The 15,305-nt window shown below is 37.6% G+C and overlaps 1 protein-coding gene across 1 annotated transcript; it reads right to left on the reverse strand.

The window, feature by feature from the left end:
- Positions 1-2,499: 2,499 nt before the first annotated feature.
- Positions 2,500-3,471, reverse strand: Or5p58 (olfactory receptor family 5 subfamily P member 58). The gene is given in 1 exon segment (NM_001402451.1): positions 2,500-3,471. A coding segment is annotated over 1 exon segment (972 nt).
- Positions 3,472-15,305: the final 11,834 nt, after the last annotated feature.

The raw sequence follows: 15,305 nt of genomic DNA on the forward strand, positions 1-15,305 counted from the left end.
AGTAGGAAATAAAGGCTAATATAAGTATCAGTAAAATCTGTTACTAACACTATGGCCATTTCTACTGTGGCTAACATAGGAATAAATGTTATGAGCAGAGAGATTTCTAAAGCTTCCATAGACTACCTCTCTCTAATATCCTATTTTTCATTTAAAATGATTTGGTTCTTTTTCCTTTTTATGTGTATGAGTGTTTTGCATTTAAGGATAGGCAACATATGCATGCCGGGTCACTTTAGAAGGCAGTAAAGTTTGCTAAATTCCCTAAACTTGAACATGGTTGTGAGAGCAGTGTGTGTTCTGGTAACTCAGATCTTCTGCAAGAGTCATATGTGCTCTTAATGTTAAGCCACCTTTCTACTCCAACAGATCTCCTCTTAATTCTACCCTATATCCTCCTGTTGTATATGTCTAGTCTGTCTGGCTCACTTCTATATGTTTTTTTTATGTTTCATTGTGTGTGTGTGTGTGTGTGTGTGTGTGTGTGTAAGAGTACAACTTGTTTGAGTAAGTACTTTCTTTCCACTATGTAGGTCCCTGGGGTCAAAGTCTGATTACCAAGCATGGTGGCATATACTTTTTCTAGTAAGCCTCTGCCTCTTTACATTAACAACACTCATATTGGTAGAAATATGCCTACATTTCCTGACAGCTTACTTAAAGTCTTTAGAACTTGACAAATATCTCAGAATACTGGGTACAATTTTAAGGTGGATTTCCCTACATGAGAACTTAAAACTTTAGTTATGTTAACCCCAAATTACTTAACATAAAGTTAGCGTCCCCCCATAAAACCTGAATCTGTAGCTCTAATGTCAAAGTGTTCACATATTTTCAATATTTTTCATTAGGTATTAGCTGAGCTTGGATACCTAAGAAATAATAAGTTAATGACTAGTAAGGAACATTAATTAATTTATCAATGAAGATTAAAATCTCACACTCTTTACATGTTTGAGGATAGCTTAAGAAGAGGGCAGTGAAAAGCCATCAAACACCAGCAATGTCCTCTGTCATGACAAGAAATTCTTTCTGGAATATTATGTTAGAGCTTTGCAATTATTTTACAGATACATACAGGGTAAGCATTGAGCCAATCTTTCCATCTAGGTGTTTTGATTGAGTATTTATTGCATTGTTGAACCAAGTAGATACTAAAGATCAGCCAATGAATGAAACAATTCACATGGGATTAATACTTCAGTGGAGAATACATTAGAGATGAATCAACCTTATAAAACATCGAATGTTGTAGGGCAGAACAAATAGAGCTGATATGATTAGTAAACGTAGCTATTGTATGAATGGGTAGTATTAACTTGTGTAGGCTAGCAATGAAATTCCATGAGAAAAGTGGTATTAGAGCATGAAACTTAGAAGGGATTAAGAAAATATGACTACCTGGATTCTATTCTAAACTAAGTAGAAAGATTAAAAATTTAAAATAGGTATAACCTAAAGCAACCATGTTTTCAATTATATGTTGTATATATAATTTATCTTGTGAAGACTTCAAGTATAATATAGGACAGCCATCCAGGACAGACATGTTTATTAGTGCTATAGTGGCATAGATATCATGGGAATAAACAACAACTTCCCTGCTGGTTCTAAGTCTAACTCCACAGGGTTAAAATCATACCTTAACACAATTATCCAGGCAAAAACCTGTGCTAGACAATTCATAGGCCCTAGGGAAGAACCCGCTACCATTATTCCCCTCAATGGACATAGTGTAAAACCAATTTGCTATGATGAATCATCATATAATACATTAGTACACTTTTCAACCCTCATCATCACAGCTTCTTTTTGTAGTACATAGTGATTAACATTACTTGCCAATGTGCAGAGAATTGGAGTTCAGCACTATATGGAATATCTATATCACGCCTCTTACTTTTCAAGATCTGGATTAATTTGGAGAGGGGATGCAAAGATTTTAAGAGCCAGAGTTTGTGGATAACTATAGATAAATAAGGTTTTTAGAACACAAAACAATGAGTGAAAATATGACCTCATGGTAGCTATACTAGCATGCACAAGCTCAAACTAGACAAAATTCCAGCATGGAGGGTATCCGTGGGCATGAAGTTCATTGGTAGCTGAGGAGCTTTTGGCAACTGATCTAAGAGAAGGAAATTCAGATGTTTTGGCCCCTGTTGTACCAACTGTGCTTCTGTGGAAGCCTAAATACCTTAGTATCTACAGTTAGTATAAGATGGATTTGATAAAAAGGAATAATCAGATGTGTAGGAGAGGGAGTTATACTGAGAAGAGTTGAGAGAAGGGCTGAACATACATTTGTATGTAATGTCAAAATACATTATATAAAGTTTTCAAAGTCACATCAAAGTATGCAAAAGAGAAATGTAATAGAATATAATAGCTATGTATACTGGGAGTAAAAGGAGATAAGGACAAGTAGAGTATTAAGAAGGTGAATAACTAAATCTCAGAGGATAGTCCCATTCGTCTTGGGTAATTGCCATTATTATATTAAATTTTACAAAACAATACATTACTCTGAGAAAACATTTTCTTACCAAGCTGTCTCCTCAGAGCACCCTTAATCTCATTATTTCTGAGGCTGTAGATGAGGGGGTTCAACATGGGGACCACCACCAGGTAGAACACAGATACCACCTTGTTCTGGTCTGTGGAGTATCTAGAGTTGGGCATCACATAGATGAATGTAAGGGTTCCATAGAATAGAGTGACTGCCGTGAGGTGGGAGGTGCAGGTGGAAAATGCCTTTTGTCGACCCTTGGTGGAATGCATCTTCAGGATGGTGATGAAAATGTAGGTATAGGAGATGGCTATTACAAACACTGTGATCATGGTAACTAATCCTGCAGAAAATGAGGTAACAACTACAGGGACACTGACATCAGAGCAGGAGAGTTCAACCAAAGGAGCAAAATCACAGAAAAAGTGATTGATTCTGTTTGGCCCACAGAAGAGCAAGGAAAAAATAGAAACTGTGGCAAAGGAAGCAGTAATCAAACTCACTATATAAGATGCTACAACCAACTGGATACAGACTTCTGTGGACATTTTGATGGAATAAAGCAGTGGGTTGCAGATTGCTACAAAGCGATCGTAAGCCATAGCAGCCAGAAGGAAGCATTCAACCATCCCAAAGATAGCAGTGGAGTCAAATTGTATAGCACATCCAAGGTAGGAGATAGTATTTTCCTTTACTAGGAAGTTGACAAGCATGTTGGGTGTGACAGAAGATGAGTAGCCTATGTCAACTGATGCCAGGTGCCTGAGAAAATAGTACATGGGGTGATGGAGCTGGGGAGAGACTCTGATGAGAAGGATGGTGCTGAGGTTCCCAGACACAGTCACCAGGTAGATGCACAGGATGATGATGAAGAGGATGACTTTAAGTACTGGGTCATCTGTTAATCCCAATAAAATGAACTCTGTCACTGCAGTGTGGTTCCCATCCATCAGGAAAGCCATGGACTGTGCAGCTGCTGCTAGATTGAGGCTGTGATGAAAATGTTACAGGGGGGGTTATACATAGGTCACATCATTTCATATAATATATACTTGGAGAACAAATAAATATATTATCCAAAAATTGTAGTAACAATGGATGCTATACTCAAGGTTTTCATTGTTTATACATTTCTGTGCAAAAAGTTCTTGAAAGTAATCAGAAAAGGCTAGAAATATGATACAAATAAAAAGTTTTATTTACAATTTTATAATAAAATATACTTAGTTGTTATTAAAGTTAAATATTTAAAGTCATGCTCCATTCTGGTAGGATCAGTTTGCATCCTTTCTACCAAGTCTGACCTCTGACATCTAGAATTTGATTCCTGGAACTCACAAGGTAGGAAATGGGAAGTAACTCCTGGATGCTCTCCTTTGAGACTCGTACCTATGTGTTTACCTGCATCATTTTCTTCAGGCAAAAAATAAATGAATGAATATGAAATTATATGAGAACTTTCAAAATATTAATATATTTATTATAACAAAGAAATAAAATATGAAATAGAATTATATAATAAAGACTTAAGTTATTGCTTAATTTATTGAATGCTTATGAAATCCCCAGCACATTAAAATAAACTTGTGTTTATTAAAATGTATATTTTTTTCATGAAATATCAGTTAGTTGATTTTTGTTGTTGTTGTTTCTTTTCAAGATATGGTTTTCCTGTGTAATTCTGGCTTTCTCACTATGTAGATTAGGCAGGCTTTGAACACAAACCTACACACACAGTCACAAGCTATATATATACATATATATATATATGTGTGTGTATATTTATATACATGTATATATAGGTATTTATATACATGTATATACAGGTATTTTTATACATATATACATGTATATACATGTATTTATATACATATATACATATACACATCTAATATATATATGTGTATATATATATGGGTGTGTGTGTGTCACATGTATATATGAAGAAATATATTCTGAAATTCAGATTGCTTTCAGGATATGTGCACTGACTCTACTTGTAGAGGAACTTTGTTCGATTTTCAGCATCCATGTGTTTTTTTCACAAGTTTGTTTTTACAACTCTTGGGATCCAAGGCCCTCTTTTAGGCATTCACATGGTACATGTATGTTTAGCAGGCAGCGCTCATATATACTAAGTAAAATTAATACATTTTAAAGAGAGTATTAGATATGAGCACCAGGTAGGTTAAACTCAATTTATTGCTCTTAGTAAATACAGTATAAGTAAACAGTAGCAATGCTGTTTAAAACATACAGAAATCAGGGAAAGACAGAAGATAACATTTCAGCTTTCACATGTTTAGTACATCGAAAGTTACTTTGCTGTTGATGTTGATCTCAAACTCTATAAAACTGAACAAATATCACATTAAATTTACAAATTGAGCTTAGTATTGCAAACTCATTGGCCATTTCTAATTCTTTTTAATAGATCATTGTTCTTTAAAGTTATTTGGATTATCAATTTTAACAACATGTAAAATATAAATATTTAACACATTATTAATTATTATTATTTTTGACACTGCAGCTCTTTACTTAAGTGTCTAGTGTTTTCTAGCTAGCCTATGATGGAATGAATTCACATGATTTTCAACAGAGGGCACTACTCAAAACTCAACCTAAGACATTCAATGATTTACCAAGACTCACCCATCAAGAGGCAGATTGACTGTCATCCCTTACATTTTACACTTACATCCTCATTTGTCTACAGTGATGCCTGTGAGGCTGGCACATTCAGTCCATAAGCAAAGCAGGTTTCTGCATAGGATATCCCCAGATAGTAAGCCACCAAAGCATTCCAAAGCTAGTAGACTTACTAGCCTGTTGGCTAGTGCTACATGTGTATAGCTATGAAGGTCTTTATGGATGGATAAATAAGGAATCTTTGAAAACTTAGTTCTATTCCTGATCATTCTGAAGAATTTACTGATGACATATAAGGTGAGTATATGATAATTTGTTTTTCTCCCTTCTGTTATCCAACTGCAAGATTCCATCTGACATGTTTCAACACCATGGTTTGTAAATACACTACATGTCAAGGCAAAAATATCTCCATGTACCAACAAAGTCAAAAATCTTACCTCTAGAAATAAGAATTCATCTCAAATTAAGAAGTTCAAAGTTCCCATGATCTTATAGTGGCAAAGCTGTTTTGTACTGTCATAGTTTGTCACTGAGGATAAATCCCTACAGAAGCTCTGGATTCCAATGTGAATTGAAAGCATCAGGGATCATTACCACTTTCCCAGTGAGTACTGAGCAATTCATTTAATGCACAATTAGTTTTCAAGAACTCAATAAATCTCAATCTCTTGTTTTTCAATTTGTGTGAGCATTGGTACACTTTCACTCAGTAATTATGGGAGGTTCAGGGTCACAAACTATCTTAGGTAAATATTCCTGCAAGTTGATATTTGTTAGAAAATATTGAACTGATCATTAAAATGAACTATATTGGCTTCTTTTATTTAATGTGCATAAGTTTTGCTTTACTTTTTTACTGGTGGTTGATGCACCATACTCTGTTGGGTACTTTGGTGAGTATAGGTAGAGAGGAAGCATTTAGTTGAGTAACAGTTATTTTACGTACTCACATTTTTATATGCAAGAATATAAATATTATTGTTAATTAGAAAATAATGAGTAGAAAGTGATATAGAAGATTTCCAGGTAAAAACAAGCATTTCATAGTTCATACTTAAAACAAGAGACAGTTGGTGTCAGCTTATATGCTATAGTGTAGAACAGAAAGCATGGTTGACCTGAAGAGACAGCTCAATTCTCTTGTTAATCTTAATTCCGTCATGTTCTACATTGTATTAGTTCTTTTAATCTTCCTTGGTGACATCATTTCTGTTTTCATGCTATATTGGTTTGTTAATTTATTTTGTTTGTACTTTTACAGGTTGAATGACAAGATGGTTCCTGGCCACTGTTTTTATGAGCCATACAGAATGACAAATGAGATCTATCTCTATTGGCAACTCATTTGCCAAAGAAAACAGTGTTCAAAAATTAGCAACTAGTTTAGAGATCTCTAAGGGCCATGGTCTTGTCTTGCTGATGGAACCATTGGTTCTTTTCACCAGGGCTGCCTGACTTACCTGGTAAAGAAATTCCTGCTCTTTCTATCCTGTTGTGGTTATCTAACTGCTGAAGCTATGTTCTGATTGGTTCATTTCTTTTAGCTCCATCAATTGTGTTTTTAGAATCATTTCTTTTATTTTAATATTACAATAAAATTGCATAATTTCTCCTTCCCTTCTGTCCTTCCAATTCTTCCCATATAACATCACTTGCTCTATTTCCAATTTATTGCTTCATTTTTATTACTTGTTGATAATATACATATAGATGTATATACATATAAATAAATGTTTTCTATATGCTCAATTATAAAAACTGCCTGCTCAGTCTATATAATGTATGTATACTTGTATGTACATTTTAGGACTGACAATTCGGAATTAGTCTACAAATTGGTGTGCTCTTCCCTGGGGAAGACCATTTCCTTCGCTCTCAGTTTTTTCTAGTTGACTATGTTTCTTTATTTAGAATTGCAACCTCATCAGTTATCCTTTATCTATTTTAGGACATCTCTTGGTATTATCCTTCTTCAGTTATGTTTGCTCAATCATGTTGGCGAAACCACATGAGTATGGCTTCCGATATTACTGTGAGACAGTTTTACAGCAGACTCGCTATTCTGTCTCTCACAAAACTCCCACTGTCTCTTCCACATGCTTGTTCTTATTTTTCTTGGAAGTTTCCTATTCTAACCTTTGTGAGGTTCTTAATCTTTTCCCCCACTTTCATTAGAATATAACATATGCTTCCTTATACTGAGCCTTCTTCTTATTGAAAATTTCTTATGTTATATTTTTATCATGGTTTCCCTTCTCCCGGTTTGTCCCAGAACTTCTCTAACTCACAACCCATCTACTTTCATTCTATCATTATTTCTCTCTTAAAAACCCAAGATTCAAAAACAAAATTATAAACAAGAAATTGAAACACACACACACACACACACACACACACACACACACACAAACACACACACTCTAAACAAACCACTAATAGGAAAATAAGACAAAAAATGGTTTAAAGTAAAATGAAGAAAATGCACAAATATCATTGAGGGTTTGTGTGTGTGTGTGTGTGTGTGTGTGTGTGTGTGTGTGTGTGTGTGTGTATGTTGGCTAACTGCTCCTATGAGTGGGGCTTGCTTTGAATGGTGGTAAATATACTCAGTGATGTGTTGTGGGACTTCTTCGGTAGAAACAGATTTTCCCTTTGCCAGATCATATAAATTTTATATAGCTCCTTGCTTAGGGGTTGGGGCCTGTGTCCATGTTCCCATTTCAATGCTTGGGACCTTGTCTACTTCCAAAATATATAGATCTTATATGTGATGCCATGCTCTCTGTAATTTCATATAACATCAGTTCTCTTGTGACTGAAAGTCACTGTTTACTTGAAGTCATCCTTTACCTCTGGTTCTTACCAACTTTTCACTTTATCTTCCACATACATATATGAACCTTAAGGGGTGAAGGTTGATGAAAATGTCCCATTTAATATTGATTGCTCCAAAGTCTCTGATTGCCTGCACATTTCTGGTTAGAGATTACTGAGTTGATTCCCATTTACAGTGAAGAAGAGCTACTCTGATGTAGGTATTTGAGAAAAATACTGATATATGGTTTTAGAAGTATGTCATTATGAGTCCATTTAATTCCTACATTCCTTCAGCAGAATAATAGTAGTAGTTTTTCTCTGGGAACATAATTTATCTAGTCTGTAAATGGCAACTTTATCAGTGTAAGGTGTGGGTTTCAATTTAACTGAGTGGGTCTTAAATCCAATATATGAAAACTTGTTGGTTACTCCCATAGTGTTTGTGTCACTATTTCACTAGTATATTTTCCAGGCAGATCACTTTTATAGAACTCAGAATTTGTCACTGGGTAATATAGATTTTTCCCTTTCTCCTCTGGTATTGTGTTGAGTATTTTCTAGTACCATGAACACTAGTCAATACAAATGAAACTTCTAGTAAGACACCAGTGCTATGTTTCCTCATTTGATGACTTAAGTCTCATCTTCAGTAAGTAAGTAAGTAAGTAAGTAAGTAAGTAAGTAAGTAAGTAAGTAAGTAAGTTAGTAAGTAAGTTGTGTTGTCTTCAGCAAAGTGACTTTAACCACATAGAGCCTTTTTTTTTTTTTCCTGGTTGGTCTCATAACTAACTCTGACAATTTGTTCTAATCTTCTGGTTCCTTCTTGGTTTGTTTTTGTTTTTTTTGGTTTTGTTTTGTTTTGGATATTTTTTATTTACATTTCAAATGTTATTCCCTTTGCCAGTTTCATCTCAATAAGCCGGCTATCCCATCCCTCCTCCCCCTTCTTCTAAGAGGGTGTTCCACTCCCAAACCACCCCACTCTTCCTGCTACCCAGGTCGGACATTCCATTATACTGGGAGATCCAGCCCTGGCAGGATCAAGGGCTTCTCCTCCCATTGATGCCCAACAAGGCCATCCTCTGCTACATATGCAGCTGGAGCCATGGGCCAGTCCCTGTATAGTCTTGTGTAGTGGTTTAGTCGCTGGGAGCTGCTCTGATTGGTTGGCATTGTTGTTCTTATGTGTTTGCAAGCCCCTGCAGCTCTTTCAATCCTTTCTCTAATCCCACAAAGAGGGATCCTGTTTTCAGTTCAATGGTTTGCTGCTGGCTTTTGCCTCTGTATTTGACATGCTCTGGCTGTGTCTCTCAGGAGAGATCTACATACGGTTCCTGGCAGCACGCATTTCTTAGCTTCATCAATCTTACCTAGTTTTGGTGAATGTATATATATGGGCCACATGTGGGGCAGGTTCTGAATGGTCAGTCCTTCAGTCTTGGATCCAAACTTTGACTCCCTATTCTCTCCTATGATTATTTTGCCCTTTTAAGAAGGAGTGAAGTGTTCACACTTTGGTCATCCTTTTTGAGCTTCATGTGGCCTGTGGATTGTATCTTGCGTAATTCAAGTTTTTGAATTAATATCCACTTATCAGTGAATGCATATCATGTCTGTTTTCCTGAGTTTTGGTTACCTCACTCAGGATGATATTTTCTAGTTCCATCCATTTGTCTATGAATTCCATGAAGTCACTGTCTTTAGTAGCTGAGTAGTACTTCATTGTGTAGATGTATTATATTTTCTGTATCCATTCCTCTGTTGATGAGCACTGGAATCTTTCCAGTTACTGGCTGTTATAAAGAAGGCTGGTATGAACATAGTGGAGCATGTGTGTTTGTTAGGTGTTGTAGCACCTTTTGGGTATATGCCCAAGAGAGGTATAGGTAGGTCCTCAAGTAGTTCAATGTCCAATTTTCTGAGGAACCTCCAGACTTATTTCCAGAATGGTTGTACCAGTCTGCAATCCCACCAACAATGGAGGAGTGGCTTCTTTCTCCACATCCTCGCCAGCATTTGCTGTCACCAGAGTTTTTGATCTTAGCCATTCTGACTGGTGTGAGGTAGAATCTCAGAGTTGTTTTGCTTTGCATTTCCCTTATGACTAAAGATGGTAAACATTTCTTTAGGTGTTTCTCAGCCATTTGGCATTCCTCAGCTGTGAATTCTTTGTTTAGCTCAGAAACCCATTTTTTTTTATTAACTTGAGTATTTCTTATTTACATTTCAAATGTTATTCCCTTTCCCGGTTTCCAGGCAAACATCCCCCTAATCCCTCCCACTCCCCTTCTTTATCATTGTTCCCCTCCTGATCCTTCCCCCATTGCCGCCCTTCCCCCAACAATCACATTCACTGGGGGTTCAGTCTTAGCAGGACCAAGCGCTTCCCCTTCCACTGGTGCTCTTACTAGGATATTCATTGCTACCTATGAGATCAGAGTCCAGGGTCAGTCCATGTATAGTCTTTAGGTAGTGGCTTAGTCCCTGGAAGCTCTGGTTGCTTGTCATTGTTGTACATATGGAGTCTCGAGCCCCTTCAGGCTCTTTCAGTTCTTTCTCTGATTCCTTCAACGGGGATTGCTCAGTTCAGTTCAGTGGTTTGCTGCTGGCATTCACCTCTGTATTTGCTGTATTCTGGCAGTGTCTCTCAGGAGCGATCTACATCCAGCTCCTGTCGGCCTGCACTTCTTTGCTTCATCCATCTTGTCTAATTGGATGGCTGTATATGTATGGGCCACATGTGGGGCAGGCTCTGAGTGGGTGTTCCTTCTGTGTCTGTTTTAATCGTTGCCTCTCTATTCCCTGCCAAGGGCATTCTTGTTCCCCTTTGAAAGAAGGAGTGAAGCATTCACATTTTGATCATCCATCTTGAGTTTCATTTGTTCTAGGCATCTAGGGTAATTCAAGCATTTGGGCTAATAGCCAGTTATCAATGAGTGCATACCATGTGTGTTTTTCTGTGATTGGGTTAGCTCACTCAGGATGATGTTTTCCAGTTCCAACCATTTGTCTATGAGTTTCATAAAGGCATTGTTTTTGATAGCTGAGTAATATTCCATTGTGTAGATGTACCACATTTTCTGTATCCATTCCTCTGTTGAAGGACATCTGGGTTCTTTCCAGCTTCTGGCTATTATAAATAAGGTTGCTATGAACATAGTGGAACACGTGTCTTTTTTATATGTTGGGGCATCTTGTGGGTATATGCCCAAGAGAGGTATAGCTGGGTCCTCAGGTAGTTCAATGTCCAATTTTCTGAGGAACCTCCAGACTGATTTCCAGAATGGTTTTACCAGTCTGCAATCCCACCAACAATGGAGGAGTATTCCTCTTTCTCCACATCCTCGCCAGCATTTGCTGTCACCTGAGTTTTTGATCTTAGCCATTCTGACTGGTGTGAGGTAGAATCTCAGGGTTGTTTTGCTTTGCATTTCCCTTATGACTAAAGATGGTAAACATTTCTTTAGGTGTTTCTCAGCCATTTGGCATTCCTCAGCTGTGAATTCTTTGTTTAGCTCAGAAACCCATTTTTTTTTTATTAACTTGAGTATTTCTTATTTACATTTCAAATGTTATTCCCTTTCCAGGTTTCCAGGCAAACATCCCCCTAATCCCTCCCACTCCCCTTCTTTATCATTGTTCCCCTCCTGATCCTTCCCCCATTGCCGCCCTTCCCCCAACAATCACATTCACTGGGGGTTCAGTCTTAGCAGGACCAAGCGCTTCCCCTTCCACTGGTGCTCTTACTAGAATATTCATTGCTACCTATGAGATCAGAGTCCAGGGTCAGTCCATGTATAGTCTTTAGGTAGTGGCTTAGTCCCTGGAAGCTCTGGTTGCTTGTCATTGTTGTACATATGGAGTCTCGAGCCCCTTCAGGCTCTTTCAGTTCTTTCTCTGATTCCTTCAACGGGGATTGCTCAGTTCAGTTCAGTGGTTTGCTGCTGGCATTCACCTCTGTATTTGCTGTATTCTGGCAGTGTCTCTCAGGAGCGATCTACATCCAGCTCCTGTCGGCCTGCACTTCTTTGCTTCATCCATCTTGTCTAATTGGATGGCTGTATATGTATGGGCCACATGTGGGGCAGGCTCTGAGTGGGTGTTCCTTCTGTGTCTGTTTTAATCGTTGCCTCTCTATTCCCTGCCAAGGGCATTCTTGTTCCCCTTTGAAAGAAGGAGTGAAGCATTCACATTTTGATCATCCATCTTGAGTTTCATTTGTTCTAGGCATCTAGGGTAATTCAAGCATTTGGGCTAATAGCCAGTTATCAATGAGTGCATACCATGTGTGTTTTTCTGTGATTGGGTTAGCTCACTCAGGATGATGTTTTCCAGTTCCAACCATTTGTCTATGAGTTTCATAAAGGCATTGTTTTTGATAGCTGAGTAATATTCCATTGTGTAGATGTACCACATTTTCTGTATCCATTCCTCTGTTGAAGGACATCTGGGTTCTTTCCAGCTTCTGGCTATTATAAATAAGGTTGCTATGAACATAGTGGAGCACGTGTCTTTTTTATATGTTGGGGCATCTTGTGGGTATATGCCCAAGAGAGGTATAGCTGGGTCCTCAGGTAGTTCAATGTCCAATTTTCTGAGGAACCTCCAGACTGATTTCCAGAATGGTTTTACCAGTCTGCAATCCCACCAACAATGGAGGAGTATTCCTCTTTCTCCACATCCTCGCCAGCATTTGTTGTCACCTGAGTTTTTGATCTTAGCCATTCTCACTGGTATGAGGTGAAATCTCAGGGTTGTTTTGATTTGCATTTCCCTTATGGCTAAAGATGTTGAATATTTCTTTAGGTGTTTCTCAGCCATTCGGCATTCCTCAGCTGTGAATTCTTTGTTTAGTTCTGAACCCCATTTTTTTCCTTAGTTCTTCCATTTATCAAATGTCTTTAAATCATTTATTGAAAATATAAGTATTTATATATATGAATATTTATTTTCACATGTATGGATATTGGATTCAGTATATTAAAAAGAGAAATCTAAAATATTTTTAAGACATTTCTTTTTCTGAACTGGAGGGATGCTCAGTGGTTAAGAACACTTGCTGCTCTTCCAGAAGGCCTGAGTTGATTCTCAGCAACCACAAGGCGGCTTATGACCATCTGTCAAGAGATCTGGCGCCCTCTTCTGGCCTTCAGATGTACATGCAGAGAGCACTCCTACATTAAACTTTTTTTTCCTTTTTTTTTTTTTTTTTTTATTAACTTGAGTATTTCTTATATACATTTCGAGTGTTATTCCCTTTCCCGGTTTCCGGGCAAACATCCCCCTCCCCCCTCCCCTTCGTTATGGGTGTTCCCCTCCCGACCCTCCCCCCATTGCCGCCCTCCCCCCACCAGTCTAGTTCACTGGGGGTTCAGTCTTGTCAGGACCCAGGGCTTCCCCTTCCACTGGTGCTCTTACTAGGATATTCATTGCTACCTATGAGGTCAGAGTCCAGGGTCAGTCCATGTATAGTCTTTAGGTAGTGGCTTAGTCCCAGGAAGCTCTGGTTGCTTGGCATTGTTGTACATATGGCTGAACCCCATTTTTTAATAGGGTTATTTGTCTCCCTGTGGTCTAACTTCTTGAGTTCTTTGTATATTTTGAATATAAGTCCTCTATCTGTTGTAGGATTGGTAAAGATCTTTTCCCAATCTGTTGGTTGCCGTTTTATCCTAACCACAGTGTCCTTTGCCTTACAGAGACTTTGCAGTTTTATGAGCTCCCATTTGTCGATTCTTGATCTTAGAGCATAAGCCGTTGGTGTTTTGTTCAGGAAATGTTTTCCAGTGCCCATGTGTTCGAGATGCTGTCCTAGTTTTTCTTCTATTAGTTTGAGTGTATCTGGTTTGATGTGGAGGTCCTTGGTCCACTTGGACTTAAGCTTTGTACAGGGTGATAAGATCGATTTGCATTCTTCTACATGTTGACCTCCAGTTGAACCAGCACCATTTGCTGAAAATGCTATCTTTTTTCCATTGAATGGTTTTGGCTCCTTTGTCAAAAATCAAGTGACCATAGGTGTGTGGGTTCATTTCTGGGTCTTCCGTTCTATTCCACTGGTCTATCTATCTGTCTCTGTACCAATATCAAATACTTTTCATCACTATTGCTCTGTAATACTGCTTGAGTTCAGGGATAGTGATTCCCACGGGAGTCTTTTTATTGTTGAGGATAGTTTTAGCTATCCTGAGTTTTTTTGTTATTTCAGATGAATTTGCAAATTATTCTAACTCTATGAAAAATTGAGTTGGAATTTTGATTGGGATTGCATTGAATCTGTAGATTGCTTTTGGTAAAATGGCCATTTTTACTATATTAATCCTGCCAATCCATGAGCATGGGAGATCTTTCTGTCTTCTGAGATCTTCCTCAATTTCTTTCTTCAGAGGTTTGGATTTCTTATCATACAGATCTTTCACTCTCTTGGTTAATGTCACACCGAGGTATTTTATATTATTTGGGACTATTATGAAGGGTGTCATTTCCCTAATTTTTTTCTTGACTAGTTTCTCTTTTGTGTAGAGGAAGACTACTGATTTATTTGAGTTAATTTTATACCCAGCCACTTTGCTGAAGTTGTTTATCAGCTTTAGTAGTTCTCTGATGGAACTTTTGGGATCACTTAAATATACTATCATATCATCTGCAAATAGTGATATTTTGACTTCTTCTTTTCCGATCTGTATCTTTGATCTCCGTTTGCTGTCTGATCGCTCTTGCTAGGATTTCGAGAACTATATTGAATAAGTAGGGAGAGAGTGGGCAGCCTTGTCTAGTCCCTGATTTTAGTGGGATTGCTTCAAGTTTCTCTCCATTTAGCTTAACATTAGCTCCTGCTTTGCTATATATGGCTTTTACTATGTCCAGGTATGGGCCTTGAATTCCTGTTCTTTCCAGGACTTTTATCATGAAGGGGTGTTGAATTTTGTCAAATACTTTCTCAGCATCTAATGAAATGGCCATGTGGTTTTTATCTTTCAGTTTGATTATATAGTGGATTACGTCAATGGTTTTCGGTATATTAAACCATCCCTGCATGCCTGGAATGAAGCTTACTTGATCATGATGGATGATTGTTTTAATGTGCTCTTGGATTCGGTTTGCAAGAATTTTATTGAGTATCTTTGCATCGATATTCATAAGGGCAATTGATCTGAAGTTCCATTTCTTTGTTCAGTCTTTGTGTGGTTTAAGTATAAGAGTAATTGTGGCTTCATAGAAGGAATTCGGTAGTACTCCATCTGTTTCAATTTTTGTGGAATAGTTTGGATAGTATTGGTATGAGGTCTTCTATGAAGGTCTGATAGAATTCTTCACTGAACCC

Source organism: Rattus norvegicus, chromosome 1 (genome assembly GCF_021556685.1).
Source record: "Rattus norvegicus strain SHRSP/BbbUtx chromosome 1, alternate assembly SHRSP_T2T, whole genome shotgun sequence".
NCBI classification, from domain to species: Eukaryota; Metazoa; Chordata; class Mammalia; order Rodentia; family Muridae; genus Rattus; species Rattus norvegicus.